The sequence below is a fragment of the Podarcis erhardii genome (genome assembly GCF_964252035.2).
Source record: "Podarcis erhardii genome assembly, chromosome: 15".
Classification (NCBI taxonomy): domain Eukaryota; kingdom Metazoa; phylum Chordata; class Lepidosauria; order Squamata; family Lacertidae; genus Podarcis; species Podarcis erhardii.
The window spans coordinates 2701295-2725601 of NC_138505.1; the positions used below are offsets into that span (position 1 = coordinate 2701295).

General features: G+C 46.1%; 2 protein-coding genes across 3 annotated transcripts in view; both read left to right on the forward strand.

The window, feature by feature from the left end:
- Window positions 1-12418, forward strand: part of LINGO4 (leucine rich repeat and Ig domain containing 4) — a 17492-nt gene extending 5074 nt beyond the window's left edge. For both annotated transcript variants that reach the window (XM_081841054.1, XM_081841055.1), the window contains exons 3-4: window positions 7496-7603; window positions 10119-12418. In XM_081841054.1, coding sequence (XP_081697180.1) covers window positions 10132-11916 — 1785 coding nt within the window. In that variant the 5' untranslated portion in view covers window positions 7496-7603; window positions 10119-10131 and the 3' untranslated portion in view covers window positions 11917-12418. The remainder of the gene's footprint in view (window positions 1-7495; window positions 7604-10118) is intronic.
- Window positions 12419-15258: 2840 nt separating this feature from the next.
- The window catches only part of MRPL9 (mitochondrial ribosomal protein L9), a 91510-nt gene continuing 82461 nt past the window's right edge, over window positions 15259-24307 (forward strand). The window contains exon 1 of the mRNA XM_081841397.1: window positions 15259-15262. The gene's annotated coding sequence lies outside the window, so the exon portion shown is untranslated. The remainder of the gene's footprint in view (window positions 15263-24307) is intronic.

Genomic DNA, 24307 nt, shown 5'->3' on the forward strand with positions numbered 1-24307 from the left:
AAAAAAAGCATTGGATATTCAAAAGCATTGGCTATTCTCCTAGAATTCTCCACGACATATTGTTGTGAACAGGGGTTTTCAACTCTGACAAATACAAAAGGCCAGAAAAGACAAAGGCTTCTTTGTGTTGACGAGGAGATGAGAGTTTCTCTGTCTCAAATTAGACCTCATGCAAATGAGATTACCCGGCCAAAGCAAGCTCACACCTCTCATTGAGCTTGAGATACATGCTGAAGAGGCTCGTTTATAACTATGTTTTGCAAATGATTCGTGCTTTTATGTAGCTGTGCTGTTTTATACTTTCTGCATGCGCCATGATCAGATTATTAAATTGTTGTGTTCTGCGTTATAAATCAAGCCATGTTGGGAGTTGTTTCTTTTTATTTTCCAATGTGTTTCTTATCAATAATAATAATAATAATCATCATCATCATCATCAGTTTGGCGCCAGCAAACTTTTGTTCTGAAAGCGAAAAGAAGTTTGACAGCCACTGCTGCAAAGTGCCGTTTTTGCAAATTCAATGAAGTAAAATATTTGGGAGATCCGGGACAGGAAAAATGAAGTACTGGGGGAACAGTTAAACCAGGGGTCAGCAAACTTTTTCAGCAGGGGGCCGGTCCACTGTCCCTCAGACCTTGTGGGGGGCCGGACTATATTTTGGAAAAGTATAAACCAGAGATGCATTTTAAATAAAAGCACACATTCTACTCCTGTAAAAACACCAGGCAGGCCCCACAAATAACCCAGAGATGCATTTTAAATAAAAGTTCCATTCTACTTCTGTAAAAACACCAGGCAGGCCCCACAAATAACCCAAAGATGCATTTCGAATGAAAGCACACATTTGACTCATGTAAAAACACCAGGCAGGCCCCACAAATAACCCAGAGATGCATTTTAAATAAAAGCACATATTCTACTCATGTAAAAACATGCTGATTTTTGGACTGTCCACGGACCTGATTGAGAAGGTGATTGGGCCGGATCCGGCCCCCAGGCCTTAGTGTGCCTAAAGGTAAAGGGACCCCTGACCATTAGGTCCAGTCGCGGACGACTCTGGGGTTGTGGCGCTCATCTCGCTTTATTGGCCGAGCAAGCCGGCGTCTGTCCGCAGACAGCTTCCGGGTCATGTGGCCAGCAGGACTAATCCGCTTCTGGTGAACCAGAGCAGCGCACGGAAACGCCGTTTACCTTTTTACCTTCCTGCCAGTACTTGCACTTTGATGTGCTTCCAAACTGCTAGGTTGGCAGGAACAGGGACCGAGCAACGGGAGCTCACCCCGTCGCGGGGATTCGAACAGCCGACCTTCTGATTGGCAAGTCCTAGGCTCTGTGGTTTAGACCACAGCACCACCCGCGTCCCTTTAGTTTGCCTACCCATGAGTTAAACCATGGGATTCACTACCAAAACTGATGGTCAGCGGCCTGAACGACCTTAGAAAGGGTTAGAGAAATTTGTGGAGTGGGTGACTGTCCGTGGCTGCTAGCCATCAGCGCTGTCTCCTGCCTTCAGGATCAGAGCCAAGAAGACACTGGATACCAATTGCTCAGAAACCCAAGTGGGGAGAGGAGCCCGGTCAACTCAGCTCCTGCGTTGGGTGGTTTCCTCAGCCATCTGTTTGGCCACTGGGAGAGTCGGACGCCATCCTAGATGGGTCGCCTTAGGCCTGATCCGGCAGAGCTTTTCCTACATTTTCAGCAGAGACAAGGAGAGGGCCTGGAAGCGGCTCATCTGAGGCTGACATGTGCCTGTGGGGTTCAGGATCTGCCCCAGAGGTTTCTCATTCTTTCCTAAAAACGTGAGAATAACCTGCTGTTCTCCCAGGGGCCCAACCAGATGCCCTCAGGGAAACCCGCAATCAGGATTTGAACTCTCCTGCAGTTTTCCAGCAACCGGGATGCAGAAGCTGTGGAGCTAGAGCACAGCCATCATGAATGGTAGTCATATTATTATTATTATTCATTATTTTTTACTAACAACCAAAACCCAACAGTGAACCCCCCCCCCCAAGGCGGCTGATACACTGAGTATACCTAATCAATAATAAAATATTCAAATCGACCGTATGTACAATTCCATATACATTAACACTCCTCGCTCCACAAGGATTATTTAACTTTTAACATTTTAATTGCCCCAAATTGTTCAACCCTACCCAAATAATTCAACATCTTCTCAAGCCAGTCCTCCTCTTTCTCACTGACCTTAAACCCTTTCATTCTGTGTATCTTCCCAGTTAGATATTATAAAATTATAATATTATTCAGTTTTTTCCTCCATTGGTTCACCTCTCCATTGGGGTTCTTCAGCATTTTTCCAGTTACTCGCTATAACCTGTCTGGCTGCAATTACCATCAGTTTTACCCATTTACATTCCTCTTTTGTTTTTATCTCAGTGCTACTCAGACTAATAAGAACCATTAATTTAGATATTTCTACCTTCCTACCCACAATTTCCGATATTTCTATACCAATCGGTTTCCAAAATTCATTAACTAACAGACAATCCCACCACATATGAATGGTAGTCATGAATAGCCCTTTCCTTCTCCGTGAATTTGTCCTTTAAAGTCATCCGGCTTGTTGGTCATCACTGCGTCTTGTGGGAAGGAGTTCCACAGTCTTTAACTCTGTGCTGCATGCCGAAACCCATGTTTTATTTTAATTTAAAGTTTATTTTAATTCAGTAAAGCTTTTATTCTTTAAAACCCTGCATTATTAATTTACGCTGCTCGTCAGTTTCCCCCCACCACCACCACCTGTCCTGACTCTTCCAACATTCAGCTTCCTGAGATGCCTGCGAGTTCTGGCCTTTCCCACCCCCCCACCCCCCACCCCCCACCCCCCGGAGAAAGACAAAGGTTTCACTTTATTTGTAGCCTTATTAGACTTTACCGATTGGTGGGCTCTGCGTTGCTCCCGGACGGGAGGGAGGAAGTCAAATGACACTGAGGGTTGGTTCAGAGAAAGAGTTCTTTATTTCTGCTCTCCGGAGCAGCAGAAAGGCACTTGCGTGGTCAGTCCACAGCAAGTCCAAAGAAATGAGATATTTCATGCAGTATATATATCCTCCAGGCACCCCCTCCCCCCTCCCCCAGGAATCCAGCCACGTCAGCTTATACACACAGGTTGACATCACAGATGTTCCTGCTCCTGTACTCTTAACCATAAAAGGATTTTCCTTCCTGTACTTCTGACCATAGAATCATAGAATCATAGAATCCTAGAGTTGGAAGAGACCACAAGGGCCATTGAGTTCAACCCCCTGCCAAGCAGGAAACACCATCAGAGCACTCCTGACATATGGTTGTCAAGCCTCTGCTTAAAGACCTCCAAAGAAGGAGACTCCACCACACTCCTTGGCAGCAAATTCCACTGTCAAACAGCTCTCACTGTCAGGAAGTTCTTCCTAATGTTTAGGTGGAATCTTTTTTCTTGTAGTTTGGAATACCATAAAAGGGTATTCCTGTTCCTATACTCTTATCTTGGAGCAAGAGGTCACCAACTCCAAGAACACACTCTGGCGCTGTTCCCAGACTAGGTCTGCGCGTCAGAGTGTGGTAAGATAAGACCCAGACATGTCATCCAGTTTACTCCACTGGAACAGCCAAGGCTATCTATTGCCGTGACTGATAAAGGAGAGAGCTTTGTTTATACAGTTGTGTTCTTGTTATGCATTTTGCTCAACAGCTCAAGTTAATGCATTTTAGAAATGCTCCCTTGGAGAAAGAAGAAAAGGGGGGTTTGGGGTCCCGTTTCAAACTGGCTACACAGAAACCCATTCCTTCATATTCATTCATTCATTCATTCGTCTCTATACATTTCCACCCCAATTTTAGATTTTTTTTACAGACATACAAATCGAATAACTTCCCAATAAACACACATATACAGAGAGAGAAAGAGGCCTTTCCTTCACCCCTTTGAGGTTTCTTATAATGCTAATTTTTAACACTGCATTTCCTATGTTAATCCATTTATTAGTTACTTCCCTGATTTTTACCTTAATCCTGCTAATGAAATTAATTGTGTACATTTTTTAAAAAAAAATATAACTTTATTGAATTATACAAATTTCCAGATAAATTTCTGCAAAAACACAAATATTTACATATTTGCCAAACACAAACTGGGAAAGAAGATAGAAAATAAGAAAAAAACGGGGGGAAAGAAGAAGAAAAAAAGAAAATGCTGTTTTCCATAAACAGTAATTCCAAAATTACACTTACATACATTATAAAATAAAAATCTTAATTAAAATATCTTTAAAGATTTCCACCGCCTAAACCACACTTCTTTTGTTATTTAATTCTCCTTTACCTCTGCTCTTCACTTCCATCACTTTAATTCCCTTAGGATCTTCCAAAATTTGTGGAATACTGTATCTGAATAAAAAAAAAATTGTACACAGTACAAAAATACTACAAAAATACTGTGTACAATTTTTTTATTCCACAAATTTTCGCCAAGCGCCCTGAACCGACTCAAACCTTATAGCCACAGGCTGAAGAAAACAGGAGATGATTTCACCTTCCACCATCCTCTGGTCTCAGAGGGGAAGGACAGGATTTTGAGCAGCCTTGCAGGAAGCGCCGTCGCCTGTCCCAAAATGCCTGCGTCCTTTTCCAAACCCACCTTGGCCAGCACCTTATGCCTCTCTCTCTCTCTCGGCCTTTTTTTTTTTTTTTTTTTTGCTTATAAATCATCTTTGATCCCTCCCTTTTAATGCATCTTCTGGAGTCGTGCCAAGGGGACACTTAGAATAAATTGAGTTCTGGTTCCCAGGCAGAGACGGCGAGGCTGTGTTGTGCTCCGGCCAGTCAGGGACGTGGAAGGCCTTCCAGAGCGAGGAAGGGATGGCTGCAAGATGCTCTGTGGATCCCATCAACACTAGAGATTCACCGTATTTTTCGCTCTATAGGACACACTTTCCCCCCACCAAAAATTAAGGGGAAATGTGTGTGCGTCCTATGGAGCGAATGCAGGCTCCTTGGCTTCAGCGATAGCAACCCGAAGCCTCCGAAGCGCAGAGGGAGAGCTCCCTCCACGCTCTGGAGGCTTCGCGTTGCTTTCGCTGAAGCCTGGAGAGTGAGAGGCGTCGGTGCGCAGAGACAAACAGTGTGTGCATCGCAATTAGTGTGTCAAGCTAAGTAACCTGGGAGAGCAGAGTTCAAATCTTCACTCAGCCCTGAAGCTCGCTAGGCTCCCAAGATGCTGTGGTTACTATTATTATTATTATTATTTATTAAATTTGTTAGTTGCTTTATCTTTCCCAAGGCAACCCAAAGCAACAAACAAAGACACACACACACATCCCACACACATAGATACATTGAAAGCGGGGAGGGGGAGTGTGTTAAAAACATCCCACCCACGTCTAAAAGCCCACAGATAGTTATTACAGAGGAATGTTTTTGCCTGGTGCATGAAGATATGCAAGGAAGGTGCCAGCTGAGCCTCTCTGGGGGGAGAATAGCACAAATGGGGAGCCACCACAGAAAAGGCCCTGTTCTCGTGTTGCCACCCTCTGAGCCTCTCTTGGAAGAGGCACATGAAAAAGGGACTTTGATGATGATTTCAGGGTCCGGGTAAGGTTCATATGTAGAGAGGCTGTCCTTGAGGTGTTGCGGTCCTTGGCCGTTTAAGGCTTCAAAACCAGCACTTTCAATTAGGCCCGGAAACTAATTGGCAGCCGGTGCGGTCAGACTAGGATGGGTGTAATATGCTCAAACCATCTTGCTCCACTGAGCAACCTGGCCATTGAATTCTGCACCAGCTGAAGTTTCCGTCAGTCAGTTTTCTTGCACATCACCAAAGGCTGCCGCAAAATCATTCAACAATTAAAAGAAAATATACTGGATTGATCCAAAAAACCTAAAACATTTCTATTATCAAGACATTCCCTACTCTAAACAGAGCTATAAAAGTACCTTAATATACAAATTAAGACATTAAACAATAACACTTATAACCTAAAATTATCACATGGCCACTATTATATTTTTTTTAAAAAAAATGTTAATACAGTAGCACTTATATTCGGAGTTTGGTGATAAAGAATATAGCTTGATGTGGATAGGGTCAAATAAATTCATCTCCTTTACAGCTACCTTGGCTATATAATTTGCTCTGATTTTCCCAGCGGCAGTTGCAGAGAGTCCTACACACCAGGTCACATACTCATCTGTGTCTGCGAGGAGATATAAAATCATGTCAGAGGGGTTCTGGCCAGGGGACCTAGGTACTAAAAATCTTTATATATATATATATATATATATATATATATATATATATATATATATGTTTTAAAATACAAAATTATAAGACATACCACACGAATTATCACAAATACATTCTTATTGGACTTCCATCAGCACCTCTGATAATAATCAGTCTTATTCACTTCTTATTATGCATTTCCTAACTTAATATTGCCTTTACATTCTTAACATATCCCATCTCCTTCATTTTTGCAATATTTGTAATATTATTCCTCACAGAGCTTCTTGCAAACCTACAAACGTCGTCTGGTCATCACAAATACTTTTCAAATAATCCGTAAATTTCCTCCAGTCCTCGGTAAACTTCTGGTCCCACCGGTTTCGGATCCTTCCCGTTAGTTTATCAAGTTCCGCATATTCCATTAATTTCATCCTCCATTCTTCCATTGTTGGTAATTCTTCTTGCTTCCATTTTGGGGCCAATAGCATTCTTGCTGCTGTTATTGCATATAAAAAGAGCTTACATTCCTTTCTATTTATGTCACTCCCCACAATGCCCAGTAAAAATGCTTCTGGTTTCTTTATAAATGTATATTTCAACATTTTTTTCAATTCATTATATATCATCTCCCAGAAGCATTTCACCTTTTTACATTCCCACCACATGTGATAAAATGTTCCCTCTTTTTCCTTACATTTCCAACATTTGTTACTTAGTTTATACATTTTTGCTAACTTTACTGGTGTAATGTACCATCTATACATCATTTTCATCACATTTTCTTTTAGCGCATTACATGCGGTAAATTTTAAACCTTCTTTCCATAATTCTTGCTTCATTATATAAGGGGCAGCGCAAGATATAATGCATAAGGTCCTCTACTTCAGGAAATCCCCTAATACAAACACGTTCATTTGTTGGTGTGCCTCAAGCTGAAGTTTCTGAACCGTCTCCAGAGGCAGTTAAACGCGAGTTCAAGTGTCACAGCGAGAAATGGGGGAAGGATCTTATCCCCATCAATTTTCTCCACATCTGTAACGGCACATGTTCCTCACCGCCAGCTTCAAAGATTTGTTGTCTTTTTCGAAAGGCACAGGGGAATTTGCAACTGCGGGCTGTGGCTAATTTCGGCCTCGACGGGTTACGCGAGTCCTTTGAGCTAAATGCCACGTTTAATGAGGATCTAACTATATGAAACGATGATTCACCTCAAATTAGGTTCCGCCTGCAGTACAGCACTTTTTCTGTTTGTGTTTTTTTGTTTCCAAAAGGGGCAGGCGCAGATAAAAAGCGTATAAACGGAAATCGGGTGCGTTTGGAGGAACTTAAGAAAAGAGTTGGGCGCCTTTTGAGGACGGTTCTTCTTCGCACAACTATACGTAAGTAAAATCGCATAGATTCTTTATAAAAAGAAATTGCAAAGTGGGCATGAGTCTGGTTTAGGGGAGGGGAGAGAAAGAAATTCTATGCAGTTTGCATTTTAACGCAAACCTTCCTTCGTACTTCGTTCCTGAGATAATCCGAGAAACCGATATCCTTTGAAACTCACACCAGGGCAGTTCTTCAGCGAAAATAGGTGTGTATCAATACACATTTTAAGGGTTAGTGTGCATTAAAATGCATACAGAGAGAGAGAGAGAGAGAGAGAGAGAGAGAGAGAGAGAGAGAGACAGACTGTGGTACCTCTGCTTACGAACATGATCCGTTTCGGGGTACTGTTCGCACCCTGAAAAGTCCGTAAGTAAAGCACCGCTACTGTGCGTGTGCGAAGCGCGACAGAGCACTTCTACACATGTGTGAAGCTTGCAGATTGTTTCTGTGCATGCGCGAAGTGCAAAGATCGCTTCTGCGCATGCGGCGAAACCTGGAGGTATACCCTTCCGGGTTTGCCGCCTTCGCAACCTGAAAATCCGCAACATGAAGCGAACGCAACCAGAGGTATGACTGTATATAGTTAAGTGTTTGGGGGCCCGTTTGAATGAACCCCTGGTTCCCCTTCTAAACCTGCGATCCGATGTGCGTCAGGTAGGATGTGTAAGGGGAAGCCAGACGAAGTCGTTCCTTTGACAACGTAGCGGCTTTCTCTGGCTAGTTAAGGGATCCGGCTTCTGGGATAGCCTCTTGCTGTTATGGCTTTGGGGACAGACTTTGAAGCCTCCAGAGGGCCGCACTGCGGAGGCTGCGCAGCCATCCCCAAGCTAGAGCATTGAGACGGAGCGCTGCGCAGTGCTCTGTCTCCCTGTTCTGGCTTTGGGCTTAGCCGCACAGCCTGCATTCGCTCCATAAGACTCACACACATATTCCCTTACTTTTTAGAAGGGAAAAAGTGCATCCTATAGAGCGAAAAATACGGTAAATAAGGAGGCCAGATACAGGATGAAGGAAGACTTTTATTTGGTTGTTTATATTGTTGTATGTTATGCAACAAAGGGTGGATTTCGGTATTGGGGGATGGGGGTATTATGTTATGTAAATAAAATTTCCCAAAAAAACAACAACAAATGGCTAGGCTCTTCTGTTTGTGGGTTTCCCTAGTTGGCCACTGTGAGAACAGGATGGTGGACTAGATGGGCCACTGTTTAAGTTTGAAGTTGTTCGTTTTAAGCACACAAACTGACTTGGAAATGTGTTGAATGGTGGTGAAGGCAGGGGGAAATTGAGAATTCCACCCCTGATCTGCAGGGTGGTGGAGAAGGGAAGGCAAACCCTCCCTCTGCCAGCCGAGTGGACGAAGGCCCTTGCCCCTGTTTTCCTCCAAGGGTTCCAGGCACCAAACCATTTCATTTGTTTCCCTACGTTCACGTAATATCTTTCTTCGGTCTCGAGACCCGAGATGTACTTGAAAGTACTTAACATTAGCATTTTGGTCTTTGTGCAAAGCTCTGGGAGTGCTGCTCTTTCTCTCCCCCGTCCTGGTCTAGTTTTCACAGCAACCCTGCCAGGAAAGTTAGGCTGGGAGACTCAAGTCACCCAGGGAGAGTTTTGAGAACAAGAGGGGATTTGAAATCAAATCTGCCTAGTCTTATGTCTGACTTTGCAAGCATGGCACCACCAACGGCTCTCCAAGAGGGAGTTTTTGGATCTAGTCATCTAGTCCAGCCCCCTCCAATGCAGGAAAATCCCTCTCTCTCTCTCTCTCTCTCACTCACACACACACACACACACACACAACTCCCCCACTCTTTTTCTCTCTGTGTCACACATAACACAGACCTTCTCTCACATGCTCTCCCTGTTTCACACACACACCTCAAATTATTGTTGTTGTTGTTGTTGTTGTTGTTGTTGTTGTTGTTGTTGTTACAGTGGTACCTCGGGTTACATACGCTTCAGGTTACAGGCTCTGCTAACCCAGAAATAGTGCTTCAGGTTAAGAACTTTGCTTCAGGATGAGAACAGAAATCGTGCTCCGGCAGCGCAGCAGCAGCGGGAGGCCCCATTAGCTAAAGTGGTGCTTCAGGTTAAGAACAGTTTCAGGTTAAGAACGGACCTCCGGAATGAATTAAGTACTTAACCCGAGGTACCACTGTATTATTATACGTCACCCATCTGGCTGGGTTGCCAATAGCTACCAACATATATAACTACATAATACTACATTAAATTTCTTTTAAAAAAATCTTCCCAATACAGGGCTGCCTGCAGATGTCTTCTAAAAATTGTGTAGTTCTTTATTTCCTTAACATGTGACAGGAGGGTGTGCCACAGGGCGGGCGCCACCACCAAGAAGGCCCTCTGCCTGGTTCCCTGTAATCTCACTTCTTGTAATGAGGGAACCGATAGAAGGCCCTCAAAGGCGGACATGTCTCCATACGATCAGGGAGCTGTGCTTTCTCTCTTTCCAACCCTCTCCCTCTAACCACAAGGCTCTCTTGCTGTCATTACTATCTTCAGGAAAACACGCAAGATGGAGGCTTTCCCTGGGACAAAATGGCGGCCCCTGCTGCTGCTCCTCACCGTCATCCCAGCCACCTTCTTGACAGGATCCAGGCACACCTGCCCTTCGCGGTGTAGGTGCTTGTCCCAGGACAAGGTTGTCTTCTGCAACGGCCGCAACCTGACGGCGGTACCGGGCCGGATCCCTCCGGATTCTGAGCTCCTGGACCTAAGCCAGAACGTCCTCCGTACCCTCCAACAAGGCATGTTCTCCCGCTTGCAGGCTCTGAAAGAGCTGGACCTGAGCTACAACGCCCTCTCCAACATCGAGCCGGGCGCTTTCAACAGCCTGAAGAGGCTGATGACCCTCCGTCTGACCGGCAACAAGCTGAAGATGGTCCCCTCTGGCGTCTTCACGGGACTTCCCAGCCTCGCCGTCCTGGACATCAGTGAGAACGAGATCGTCCTCTTCCAAGACCACAGCTTCAAGGACCTCTCTAGCCTCCGGAAGCTGGAGGCCGGAGACAACCACTTGATCTTCGTCTCGTCCCAGGCCTTCAGCGGCCTCCAGAGCTTGCGGCAACTCACTCTGGAGAAGTGCAACTTGACCGGTGTCCCAACAGAAGCCCTCTCACATCTCCGCCATCTTGTGGAGCTGCGGCTCAAGGTCCTGAGCATCGGCTCCGTCCCCGACCACTCCTTTCAAAAACTGCATCGTCTCAAGGTCCTTGAGATCCACCGGTGGCCTTCTCTGACGGCGCTGAGGCCTCACAGCCTGGCGGGCCTGAACCTCACCGCCTTGTCCGTCACCCGGTGCAGCCTCCGCGAGGTGCCTTACAAAGCCATCCACCACTTGGTCCACCTCCGGTTCCTCGACCTCTCGCACAACCCAATATCTGTCCTCCGTGGGAAGAAGCTGGCTGAGCTCTCCCGCCTTCAAGAGTTCCACCTCACGGGTGGGCGGCTGGCCACCGTCCAGGCCCACGCCTTCCACGGCCTCGTCCACTTCCGCGTCCTCAACCTCTCGGGCAACGGCTTGCGGACTCTCGAGGAGGGCGCCTTCCACTCGGTGGGGAACCTAGAGGTCCTACGGCTGGACGGAAACCCCCTGGCTTGCGACTGCCGCCTCCTCTGGATCATTCGCAGGCAGCGGAGGCTGAACTTCGAGGCCCGGCAACCCGTCTGCGCCACCAACTCGACGGGCGAGGGGAAGGTCTTCCGCAAATTCTCCGACATCCTTCCCGGGCACATCACCTGCAGGAAGCCCACCATCGAGAAGGAGACCCCTCCTCAGAGACTGAGTGTGGAAGAGGGCGGCCGGGCGATGCTGACCTGCAAAGGCGACGGCGACCCGCCCCCCACTATCTCCTGGGTGTCTCCCCACAACATCTCCCTGGACGCCAGCCGCAGAGGCCGCCTTGCGGTCCTTCCCAACGGCACGCTGAGGATCCACCATGCCTTCCCTCAAGATGGCGGGGCCTACCTCTGCGTGGCCCGCAATGCCGCCGGGAATGACACCATGTGGGCCCACCTCCGCGTCTTCAGCAACTTCTCCGTCAGGGTCAACGCCAGCGCCCTCAACGCCTCGAGTGCTTCCCTCCCGTTCCTCCTTGACATCAGCACCTTGGCGGGGATCCTGGCCATTGGGATCGTGCCCTTCCTCTGCTCGGTGGCCATCTGCTTCGTCTTCATCTCCCTCTGGAACAAGGGCAGGGGGAACGCCAAGCACCACATCATCAACGCCGTGCCCCGATATTCCCGGGGCTACAAGGCCGTAACGAACAGACACAAAAGGGTGGCCCAGAAACCCAGATGAGGTACTAGCTCAGCATCTGAAGGCTGCCATGTTGGTTCTCTTGGAATGCCAGTGCTTTACGAACCAAAGGAAGCCATTTTGATTTTCATAGTTTACGCGGAATTTCGCCTGCTTCTTTGGCTCCAGGCAGTGTAAAGTTTGCCAAAGGAAGGTGTAGATTCCCTGCCCCTGCTCCCAGATAATTTTAGAACCAAGATGGATGCTTTTTAGTCACAGGCAGTGATAATTCTGAATCCCAGTTGCTGGAAACCATAGAAAGGGAGAGTTGGTCTTGTGTTTGAATCCGGGTATCCGGCTGGCCCCTGGGAGAATAGAATTCTGGACTAGATGGGCCAATGGTCTGATCCAGGAGGCTCTTATTATCATGTGAGAATTATTATTACTTTTCTTAACCACCTATGACCATAAGAACCCAGGGCGGGTCACCACAATTCGAGCTACGATATCAGAAACAAATTAAAACAAACTGCAATCACGAGGCTAGCGTGAGTCATAATATCATCTACAGACAGTGGCGTAGCGTGGGTTGTCAGCACCCGGGGCAAGGCAAGTAATTTGTGCCCCCTAACCCGTGGATTTGTGCCCCCTAACCCTAACCCCCAGATGTTGCACCCGGTGCGGCCGCCCGCCCCCCTGCACCCCCCACGCTACGCCACTGACTACTGATGTATCAGGTGTCAACGGTAAGGAGGATACGCCTTCCACATATGACAAAAACTGTCTAGTGACGGAGTTTTATAGCTGAGGGGCCACCACAGAGAAGACCCTCTCCCAGGCTGCCACCCCCGAACCTCTGAGGGGGGAGTAAGAACAAAGGGGGCTTCCTCTGGCAAGCTCGCACCTAAGAGGCTTAGTGGGGAAGGCAGTGGTCTTTCAGGTATTTGGGGCCTAAGTCATTTAGGGCTTTAATAATAATAATAATAACTTATTATTTATACCCCGCCCATCTGGCTGGGCTTCCCCAGCCACTCTGGGTGGCTTCCAACAAAATATTAAAAATGCATTAAAATGTCACACATTAAAAACTTCCCTAAACAGGGCTGCCTTTAGATGTCTTCTAAAAGTCTGGTAGTTGTTTTTCTCTTTGACATTGGGTGGGAGGGCGTTCCACAGGGCGGGTGCCACCACCAAGAAGGCCCTCTGCCTGGTTCCCTGTAGCTTGGCTTCTCGCAGGGAGGGAATCGCCAGAAGGCCCTCGGCGCTGGACCTCAGTGTCCTGGCTGAACGATGGAGGTGAAGACAGTCCTTCAGGTATACTGGGCCTTTGAGGCCTTTTAGGGCTTTCAAGGTCAGCACCAACACTTTGAAATGTGCTCGGAAACATTCCAGGAGCCAATGTAGGTCTTTCAAGACCGGTGTTATGCAGTCTCGGTGGCTGCTCCCAGTCCCCAGTTTAGCTGCCACATTTTGGATTAGTTGTAGTTTCTGGGTCACCTTCAAAGGTAGCCCCACGTAGAGTGCATTGCAGTAGTCCAAGCGAGAGATAATCAGTGCATGCACCACTCTGGAGAGGCAGTCCACGGGCAGGGAGGGTCTCATCCTGCGTACCAGATGGAGCTGGTAGACAGTTGCCCTGGACACAGAACTGACCTGCACCTCCATGGACAGCTGTGAGTCCAAAATGACTCCCAGGCTGCACACCTGGTCCTTCAGGGGCACAGTTACCCCCTTAAGGACCAGGGAATCCTCCACACCTGCCCACCTCCCGTCCCCCAGAAACAGTACTTCTGTCTTGTCAGGATTCAACCTCAATCTGTTAGCCACCATCCATCCTCCAACTGCCTCCAGACACTCACACAGGACCTTCACCGCATTCACTGGTTCTGATTTGAAAGAGAGGTAGAGCCCTTTAATCACTAAAGGGTCGTGAATTGAGTAATGAGAATACGACACCTCAAAGAGGGAAGTTTAAGCAGCAGGCGGAAATGAAGAATTGGGAGCCCCCCCTCAGGCTCAGAACGGGCTTCCGGTTCTCCCCTAGCTCCTGCGCCTTGAACTTTCCCTCACCTGAGAGAAAACACCTGAGGTCGCATGATGTGCCTGACGTCACAGGGTACCCAGTGATTGACAGATGGGCATTCACCTATCAAAGTGGCCCCGGTTGCAGAGGCTTGCTCCCTTTTTGACCCAAGCCTCTGGCCAAAAATGGTCCCATTCCCCGTACGTTGCATATTCCAATAAAAAGTAAAGGGAGAGTATATCTGTCACTAAACCTGATAGCTCAGTGGTTGAGCATCTGCTTTGCATGCATAAGGGCTCTCCCAGGAGGGGGGGTGTCCTAGGGCTTTTTATCAGCTGCTACCTCTTGTCAAAGTTGGGGTGCCGGTGTTAGAGGGGGGGTCCCTCAGAGGGCATTGCCAGGAATCCCAATCAACATTGCAACGGGTTCCATGAAAGCAAATCCACTCCCATTCTTCTCTCATACCTGAATCAGCCACCGCTCACTTCTAATGCCAAACCGAGTGCCTTTCATTTTTTCGAAGTGAAATGGAGCCACCCCAAACAAGGCCATGTTTTCTCCAGGCTCAGATGTCTCCCCAGGGGTGTAAGAGTTATAGGTAAAGGTAAAGGGACCCCTGACCATTAGGTCAAGTTGTGGCCAACTCTGGGGTTGCGGCGCTCATCTCACTTTATTGGCCGAGGGAGCCGGCATACAGCTTCCAGGTCAAGTGGCCAGCAGGACTAAGCCGCTTCTGGCGAAACCAGAGCAGCGCACAGAAACACCGTTTACCTTCCCGCCGGAGAGGTACCTATTTATCTACTTGCACTTTGACGTGCTTTCGAACTGCTAGGTTGGCAGGAGCAGGGACCGAGCAACGGGAGCTCACCCCGTCGCGGGGATTCGAACTGCCGACCTTCTGATCGGCAAGTCCTAGGCTCTGTGGTTTAACCCACAGCGCCACCCACGTCCTGTAAGAGTTATACTAGGTTGCAAATGGACAACAACAAAAAGGGCTCATCCTCTGTCACTTCCAGGACCTGAGCGCCTGGGTGGGATGAAATTCTGCACTACTATGCATGTTTCCCTAGGAGTAAGCCCCGCCGTGTGCCCAGGGGCTGTTTCAGAGGTGAACGGTAGCGGCTGAGGGACCACCGCCTTCATCCCCTGCCTCGCAAGCGTCTAGTTGGCCGCTGAGAGAAGCAAGATGGCGGACTATATAGACTCTTTTGTCACATCCATTGGAAGCCAGCCTATTAGGGGCCAATGGATCAGGGCCCCAATGACTGTGGGCAAAGCGGGTGGAGGGTTGCCATATTTTTCAAAAGTGAAAATGCGGACATCTTGCCTATTTCCGCCCGGACACTGCTTTCGACCACAGTATTCCAGGTACGTCCGGGGAATTCTTGGCTTAAGGGAACCCTAGTGGAAGAGGCTGTTTTCTGCTGGATTCGATTCCATGCCAACAAATTCAGGGTTGCGCGATGAATGCCAGTTTCGCCACGAACATCGCCATTTTTTGCTTTCAGGAAAGTGACGGTGAAATGCCCTGAGGTGATACTTGCTTGACAGAATGGCACCCAAAAATTCAGAATAAGTGCCCGATAGCAGCATCTGACCTCACCGTGAACAAATCGGGGCGAATGCTCTGTAAAAGAGTTGTCCAGAGGCGACCAGAGAGTGCTTTCTGTTCATCTCTCGTAACACTGGAATCTGAACGTTGGAAGATTTGGGACGGAGAAAAGGAAGGATTTCTTCCCAGAGTGAAGGGTTAAACAGGGGAACTCCCTGCCACAGGAGACTGCCCACAACCTGGGTGGCCTGAAAAGAGGATTGGACAAATTTGCAGATGAGAAGACCATCAATGGCTTCTTTTCTATATATATATATATACATTTTTATTGATTTCTTAACATATCAGTTCCAACAGTCATACAACATATCTTCTCATCTTATACAATGTTTTAGACTTCCGTCAACACCTCTGATGATTTTTCGTTCTTTATCACTTATTCTGCATTTCTTGATTTCTATATTGCATTTAATTGTCCTTAACTAATAATTATTTTCATCGTCTTTCTTCAAGATAACCCACCTTACACAACTTCTTGCAGTCCTAGTAGCGTAATCTGTTCATCACAATTACTTTTCAAATAATTCAGATAATGTGTATCTGAAGAAGTGTGCATGCACATGAAAGCTCATACCTAGAACTAACTTAGTTGGTCTTTAAGGTGCTACTGGAAGGAATTTTTTTATTTTGTTTTGACTATGGCAGACCAACACGGCTACCCATCTGTAACTGGAACTTTTCAAATAGTTCATATATTTACTCCAGTCCTCTAAGAATCTCTGATCCCGCAGGTTTCAAATCCTTCGTGCTAATTTATCTAATTCTGCATAGTCCGTCAACTTCATCCTCCATTCTTCTTTTGTCAGTAATTCTTCTTGCGACCATCAATGGCTTCTAGCCACAACGGATAGGTTTATCAGCTGCCGGAGGTGAGATGTCTTTGAATCCCAGTTGCTGTAGCTCTCAAGGTCCTGTCTGTGGGTTTCTTGTTGAGGGATCATCTTTGCCACACACAGCACCTTCTGCTCCCTGGAAGTGAGATGGGATGCCATAAATTCACCCCAGGGGACGGCGTCAGATTTGGGAGCTGTGCCAAAGAATAGGGTCCACAAGGAAAATGACTTCAGTACAGTACACAGCAATGGTGTTGCCTTCAATTCCATAAGCAAGTTTCTTAGGGCACTTCCCTCAGACGAATGTCAGCAGCAAAGATCTCAGCAGCGCTGGGTTCGAATTCTGACAGCTGAGCTCCCTGCAGTTTCAGGTGAAGAGGAAGAAGAGGCATAATAATAATAATAATGTTCTCCTTGGGATCTGAACCCTGCCTTGAGATCCATTCTGCCTACGCTTGGTGCTCAATGATTTCGAATCAGCCTGTACATTTATAAATAAATATGATTCATTTTTTTTGCACATGAAACTCTCCGTCTCTGGTGCCTTTTCTCTCTGGACAGAAATGATCCAGGCTGGGTTGTTGTAAGAGATAACAAAAAACAAAAAAAACCCCACTGGTTCCTAAGACTTAAAAGTCCCAGAATCCTTTAAATAAGTTCTGGGCAAAATTGGCAAAGTAACAAAAGTTTATTGAAAGAAAAACATCATTGCAAGATGGGTGACCAACGCAGCGTTATATCCATAGCTGTCAACCGTCCCTTATTTGGTGGCAAAGTCCCTTATCCCAGCGCCGTTTCCCGCTGCTGTCCCTTATTGATGATGTCCCTTAAATTTCCCGGGTTTCAAAGGAAGCAGCTCCTCTCCCTCCCTCCCTCTCTCTCTGCCGGCCAGGGAGGAGGGAGGCTCCAGCTGTATTGCTTGGCTGCGTTGCTCACCCAATAAGGAGTCTAAGAACGACTGGGGGGTGGAGCTTGCATGCCTTGAGCCAATCAAATCGGCCACGTTGCCTGGGGACTTGCCCTTGCTCAGCGCTTCCCAGCGGAGAGGGGACGGTGGTTTTCCTTGCTGCATCCCCTTTGCCGGGTTGCTGCGCTGTGGGAACCACCGCTGGAGGCTTCGTTTGGCTGCTGGCTGGGCTTTCTGCCTTTGGCTCGGAGGGGCCCAGAAGGTGAACCTACCTGTGCCCCTTGAGAAATCCCTTATTTTGGCTGCTGATCCCTTATTTCTGAGGATGCTGGTCCCTTATTTTCAAATCTGTAAGTTGACAGCTATGGTTATATCCTTTTCCTGAGCTTAAAAGTCCCTCCTCTACACGCCCACCAGGAAGGGGTGTGCAAAGTTTACAGCGTATCGCGTCCGCCTTATTAACATATGACCACCCCACTTCCCCTGTTAATCGTTGTGCAAATATGGTCAAAGCCCCCTTCTATTTGACGTAAACAATATACCGCAATTTGTCCCAGTTATGTGCGTTAACCACATATGCAGGCACAAGCTAGTTTCTCATCTGACAAAGCTAAAAGGCAAACCACAATTTGCCTACCAAATGATCCAGTCCCGGGTGCAAGAGGTCTCCATGTCTGGGTCTCTGACCACAAGCCGCGCGTCTTACAAGCACTGTAACCACGAGTTCTGCTACTTGAAACTGTTTGTGGTCAGCTATCAGATATATATGTTCTCAGCTTGTGGTCACCTATCAGTTATACATTCTCAGCATTTGCAACCCTTATTAGATTCTACCTTGGTTCTCAAACTTAATCCGTTCCGGAAGTCCGTTCCAAAACCAAAGTGTTCCAAAACCAAGGTGTTATTTCCCACAGAAAGTAATGCAAAACGGATTAATCCGTTCCCGACCTTTAAAAACAACCCCCAAAACAGCAATTTAACATGAATTTTACTATCTAACGAGAGCATTGCTCCATAAAATGAAAGCAATAATCAATGTACTGTACAGTGGTACCTCAGGTTACAGACACTTCAGGTTACAGACTCCGCTAACCCAGAAATAGTACCTCAGGTTAAGAACTTTGCTTCAGGATGAGAACAGAAATCGTGTGGCAGCAGCAGGAGGCCCCATTAGCTAAAGTGGTACCTCAGATTAAGGACATTTCAGGTTAAGAACGGACCTCCAGAACAAATTAAGTTCTTAACCAGAGGTACCACTGTACTATAAAATAAATAAGACGGTATTGTAGACGATAAAAATTAAAATTATTATTTTTTTCTTACCTGCACTGATGATAGTCATTGTTTCCACAGTCACACAATCAATCAATCAATCAATCAATCAATCAGTAGCTGAACTGGGTTCCACACAGTCACAAAAACAAATTAACTGAAAAAGCCTCAAGAACACAAAATAAATAGCAAAAGCACCAAACTTAATCCATTCTGGAAGTCCGTTTGACTTCTGAAATGTTCAAAAACCAAGGCACAGCTTCTGATTGGTGCGGGTGCCCTGGAAACAATAGCCAACAGCCAGATCGGACATTCGGTTTCTGGAAAAAGTTTGAAAACTGGAACACTTACTTCCGGGTTTTCGGCGTTTGGGAACCAAGGCGTTTGAGAACCAAGGATACACGAGGACACTGACAATTTAGGTTAATGGGCAAAAATAGGCCACAACTTTATTGGTTACAGATGTGAGTGGTTTGATTTAGGAACTGGGTGACACCAGACTATATCCCAACTTCTGCCCATCTGCACGGTGTCTCCTAAGGGTAAACCACTAGAAGGGGGAGCCTTATGACTGAAATAAAAAAAATTAGGTCATATATATATATGACATATATATAAAATAAATGTTCATAAATGTACCAAGCAAACATGTACATAAATATATAAACCACATGTCTGAAGCAGCACAGGAAAACAGCCTTGGAACCATTTTGATTCCCAAACTGACCAAATATTCCTCTGCAAGGTCAAGGAAAATGGAAAAGCCTCCCCATTGTCTTTTCCTTCACAAATCCTGTCTTAAGGGTATGTCTGTGTATGAATAGGGTGAGCCTGTGACCTGGCTCAGGAACTAAGTATTTATCATTACAAAAGACTGGCCAGGCTCCCCAGGGTATCCAATCAAGTGAGCATTAACAGGTAACCTGCCAGACAGGAGGTAAACAACGCACTCAGATTTCTGTTGTAGACCGCCCTTTCTGTGATGTAGGTATGGTGTTTCTGGGGGTGGTCTTGGACTCCAGGGCGGGCAATTTAAAATGTCTATATAAGAGCGGACACAGCTTTGTTCTGGGTCCTCCTCCTTTCCTGCGTGTGGGGGGAGCACCCTGTTGCAACAGTTCAACAAAGATCAGGCTTACTAGCTGCTTTGCTTCTCAATATTATCTGGTTGGCCTCTGTTATTTTCTCCGACCGATGGAGAACCTGCAAAGGACTCTATAAGGGCTCTTGTGTCCCCCATAAGGGAATAAGGAAAGATTTTTGTTTATTACATGATATACATGAAATCAGGGTGCCCCCAAGGGCGCCAGTGGGTCATGACATGGTCCTAGCCCACGACCAAGCTTTGGACAGGATCCACACACCCCTTTGAAGGGATAGGGGCACCTAGAGGCTACCAAAGGCTTCCCTAACAAAGTTGTGACGATTGCTACAAGCTAGGCGAAAACCAAAAGGCTGGTGCCAATTTGCCAAGTGGGGAAAATTCCTACCCGGCCCCACCAATATGGCGGCTGACATATGTCCCTAGCAAGGTCAAGTCATAGGGAAGCTTAAAAAGAGGGCGGGTGCAGGAAGAATGGCAGATGAAGGTGATGGACTATATGGAACTGGCGGAAATGACTGGCAGAATCCGAGACCAAGGAGAAGAGTTGGTGGAAGAAGATTGGAAGAAACTTAAAGTTTATCTACAGAAACATTGTAAAATTAAGGAATGTTAGAAGGATGTTGGAATGAAGTAATGTGGTTTTAGCAGAAATGATATAAAGGATTAAGTAAAAATGGATTGTTAATTGGTGAAAGAACCGAATGTAAAATTATAGTATATTAAGATAAATCATTAGGATAAAAATAAAGATGGAAAGGATTTGCTGAAATATCTAATTGAATTAGAATACAAAAAAGGGAGGTGTGAGGAGGTCAAGGAAATAAGCAAAGGAAAGAAAGTTATGTAAAGGATTGATTTTTTTTTTTTAATTATCTGCATCTTTTTTCGTGTGTTTTTTTCTTTTTTTTCTTTGTTCTTGTATTGTTCTTTATTTTTTCTTTTTGTAACCTTTAAAATCTCAATAAAATCTATTGGGGAAAAAAAACAGAGGGTGGCTGGACTGGGAGATCCAGAGAGGAGGCGGAAAGAGGTCATGCCGCGCTTCAGTTTAAATATCCTGTGGCCACGCCCCCGACCACCCCAATTGGTCAGCTAGGGGCGTGATGCGGCCGGGAATCTCGGTGACGTGGGCAGCAGTCCTCCGCCCCCAATCCAGGTCACTGGGGGTCCCAGATGCCAGTTAGCAACATCCCCCCCCCCAGGGAAGGGGAGCAGATTTTGCAACTCCTGTCAAATTCTACACACACACACTATTGTCCTACAGACAATTGCTTAAGAACATCCTTGTTGCTTAAGAACATCCTTTAAAATGTCAGAAGTGTGGATCGAGATCTTTAGACCCGCATGGGAAAGCATTACTAAAAGCATCCTTAAAATTATAAAAACATGGAAAGGGAATTTATATCTCACAGTTGTCATCTCCTGAACGTCCCAATTGTGAAGCCTTAGCTAGTACAACCTGCCTGTGCCTGGCATCTTCCCTTAATACTCCAAATATTAGCTAAATTATAACATTTATTAATTAAAGAATTTAGGGGGATCTGCCCACTCACCCCACAAACTTATAACAGTCACCTTTGACTTCTTCTGTAATTTCTGAACTCTAGGCCTTTAAGATCATAAGTATAGGAAGGAAATGAGTCATTTACATTCCACTGTTGTGTGTGTTTTGATGTTTTCTTAGCATTCTTAAGTCTATTTCATAGTTCAGCAGAGCAGCTTGCAATGCTTTGAACGCTGGAAAGAAATTTAGCCAAGAGGCATTTGAGAGGAGCTCAGATTGAACTAGCAACTTAACCAGTCTGTTTCATAAAGGGTCGAACGTGAACTGGGATCAGTTCCTTTTGGGGCAGCTTGAACTTGAACTAGGATTCCCTAGCTGTTCCAGAGACCTTGTGTGTAGGATGACGAAACGCAGAGAGTGTTGGGACCCCCGGCGCCGGAATAAAGTGGATTACCACAAGCTTCCTTTGGAGAGAGGCGAGAGGCTGCTCAACTCTTTGCCTGTCTCCCAGCGTGAACTTTGAGTCACCAGGTGTCATGGGGCCCTCCCCATCTGTTTTTTTTTAAAAGAAGACTCACAGTAGGTGGACTGGTTTTGGATCTGGCCCTCAGGTTAAAAGAAGTTCCCCACCCCTGATATTTTTTTTTAAAGGCACAGCACAAAAGGAAAATGGATTGGGAGGGAAGAGAAATAATAATAATAATAATAATAATAATAATAATAATAATAATAATAATAATTTATTATTTATACCCCGCCCATCTGGCTGGGCCTCCCCAGCCACTCTGGGTGGCTTCCATAAAAACCAGAAAGCAAACTCAAGCACAAGGTTCTTAGCTGCAATAAATTAGTATACGTAAATTTGTGGAAGATCATGGCCACTAGTCCCATCACCTCCTGGCAAATAGAAGGGGAAGAAATGGAGGCAGTGAGAGATTTTACTTTCTTGGGCTCCATGATCACTGCAGATGGTGACAGCAGCCACGAAATTAAAAGATGCCTGCTCCTTGGGAGAAAAGCAATGACAAACCTAGACAGCATCTTAAAAAGCAGAGACATCACCTTGCCGACAAAGGTCCGTATAGTTAAAGCTATGGTTTTCTCAGTAGTGATGTATGGAAGCGAGAGCTGGACCATAAAGAAGGCTGATGGCCAAAGAATGGATGCTTTTGAATTCTGGTGCTGGAGGAGACTCTTGAGAGTCCCATGGACTGCAAGAAGATCAAACCTCTCCATTCTGAAGGAAATCAGCCCTGAGTGCTCACTGGAAGGACAGATCCTGAAGCTGAAGCTCCAAGACTTTGGCCACCTCATGAAAAGAGAAGACTCCCTGGAAAAGACCCTGATGTTGGGAAAGATGGAGGGCACAAGGAGAAGGGGACGACAGAGGACAAGATAGTTGGACAGTGTTCTCAAAGCTACCAGCATGAGTTTGACCAAACTGCGGGAGGCAGTGGAAGACAGAAGTGGCTGGTGTGCTTTCCTCCAAGGGGTCACGAAGAGTTGGACACGACTAAACAACAAAATTTGTGGGGACATACTAAAAGGAATCAGGGAACACCTATTTCGGACGCCTTAAGCCCAGAGTGACTGGGCTGTTCTCCCAAAGAAATAACACCCATCTGGGCTGAAGCAATGAAACTCAGCAACAGATCCGCCTTGCCCTCTGTCATTTTGTGGGAAAATTTATTCCAAGTACAGTACCCATAGCGACAAGAAATCAAACGGATTGTGGGTGCCAAAAATGGCAGATTCCTGTTGACTGAAAGCCGTGCTGATGTAACATTGCTCATAATTCTCAGACATCTCTGCAAATCACTCCAGCAAACGCTTTGCAAAATTATGGGGCTGTGTTATCCGACATTAATTCCACTCCGAGCAAACTAACTCTGGCCCATCCTTTTCAGTGGGTCTCCTCTGAGTAGCTAAACGCTGTTTAAGAGAGGAAAGAGGGGCAGCTTAATTCTGAATACAACCTAAAACATTTTGTTCTAAAATTGACATGTTAATAGGCTTAGACTAAAAAAATGTAAGCAATAACAAAAGAAAGAAAGAAGGAAGGAAAAATCAGAATTTAACAAAAATAATTTACTGTATTATAGAATGCAAGGAAAAAAGGTAGAAAGAAATATAAAGAAGTTGAATTGCTGTGGAGGGAAGTAGAGGGTGGGAGGTGGGTTTTATAATTAAGTGTATAATTATGCATCTGTTGTAATTTAGGTATTATATTTTATGTGAGGGAATCATTGGGAATTTTGGTTATTATGTATATATGTTAAGTTTCAATAAAGATCTTTGAAAATTAAAAAAACAGAATTCTGAATACAACGTGCATATTTTTGCATAGTCACACGCAGGCAAAAAAACCGGACACTACTTAGATCCATTCATTTCAATGGGTCTACTCTGAGTAGTAGCGCTTACTTGGACTCTGCTCATCTTATTGCTGGGGAGGGCGGTGAAGATGGGCAGTTTGATTTCGGATACAAAGCCCTTTTTTACGCACGCTCCCTTTAAAGATGCGTGACACGGCAACGTGGGGTTTTATTTCTTCATTTTGGGTGCGCCAGGAGGCTGCAGAGCCCAGGCGTGACCAGAAGAGGGCGCCGCATCAGAGGCGGTGGTGCTGATGTTGGTACCCAACCTGCTGTTCCCAGAAGCGATTAAGGTTTCAGGCACCAGGAATAGAGATGCTTTGGGAGGAGGAGATAGAGGAGGCCGGAGGCTTTCTGCTTGTGATGGGCAATACTAAATGGATGTCCTGCCGGCTCCGCTGCCTCCTGTTTCCCACGCCCTCCCCAATTGATCTTAAAATGCTCTCCCTTTTTAGTTCAAGCTGTGCCAGAAGAGCATCTTCGTTCTCCAACTGGTGCGATGCTTCCTCTCCTCTGGCGAGACTCCAGCGGGCAGAGAGAGAGAGAGATCAGGTCCGACTTCCCGCATTGCACGGGCGGGGTTCAGATGGATGACCTCAGGGGTTCCCTTCCAGCCCTGCGATTCCTTTGGAAGGAGAGCTCATCTAAGGCTTGATTTCGCCTCCGGCGGGGAATTCGACCCACAGGATCAAGGGGGTGGAGCGTCTCGCCTGTGAGGAAAAGCCTCTGGGATTTTTTTTTTAGTTTGGAGGAAAAGCGATTTTTTTTAAAAAAAAAAATTGCACTTGATTTATTTATTATTAATGCTGCAATACATATATGA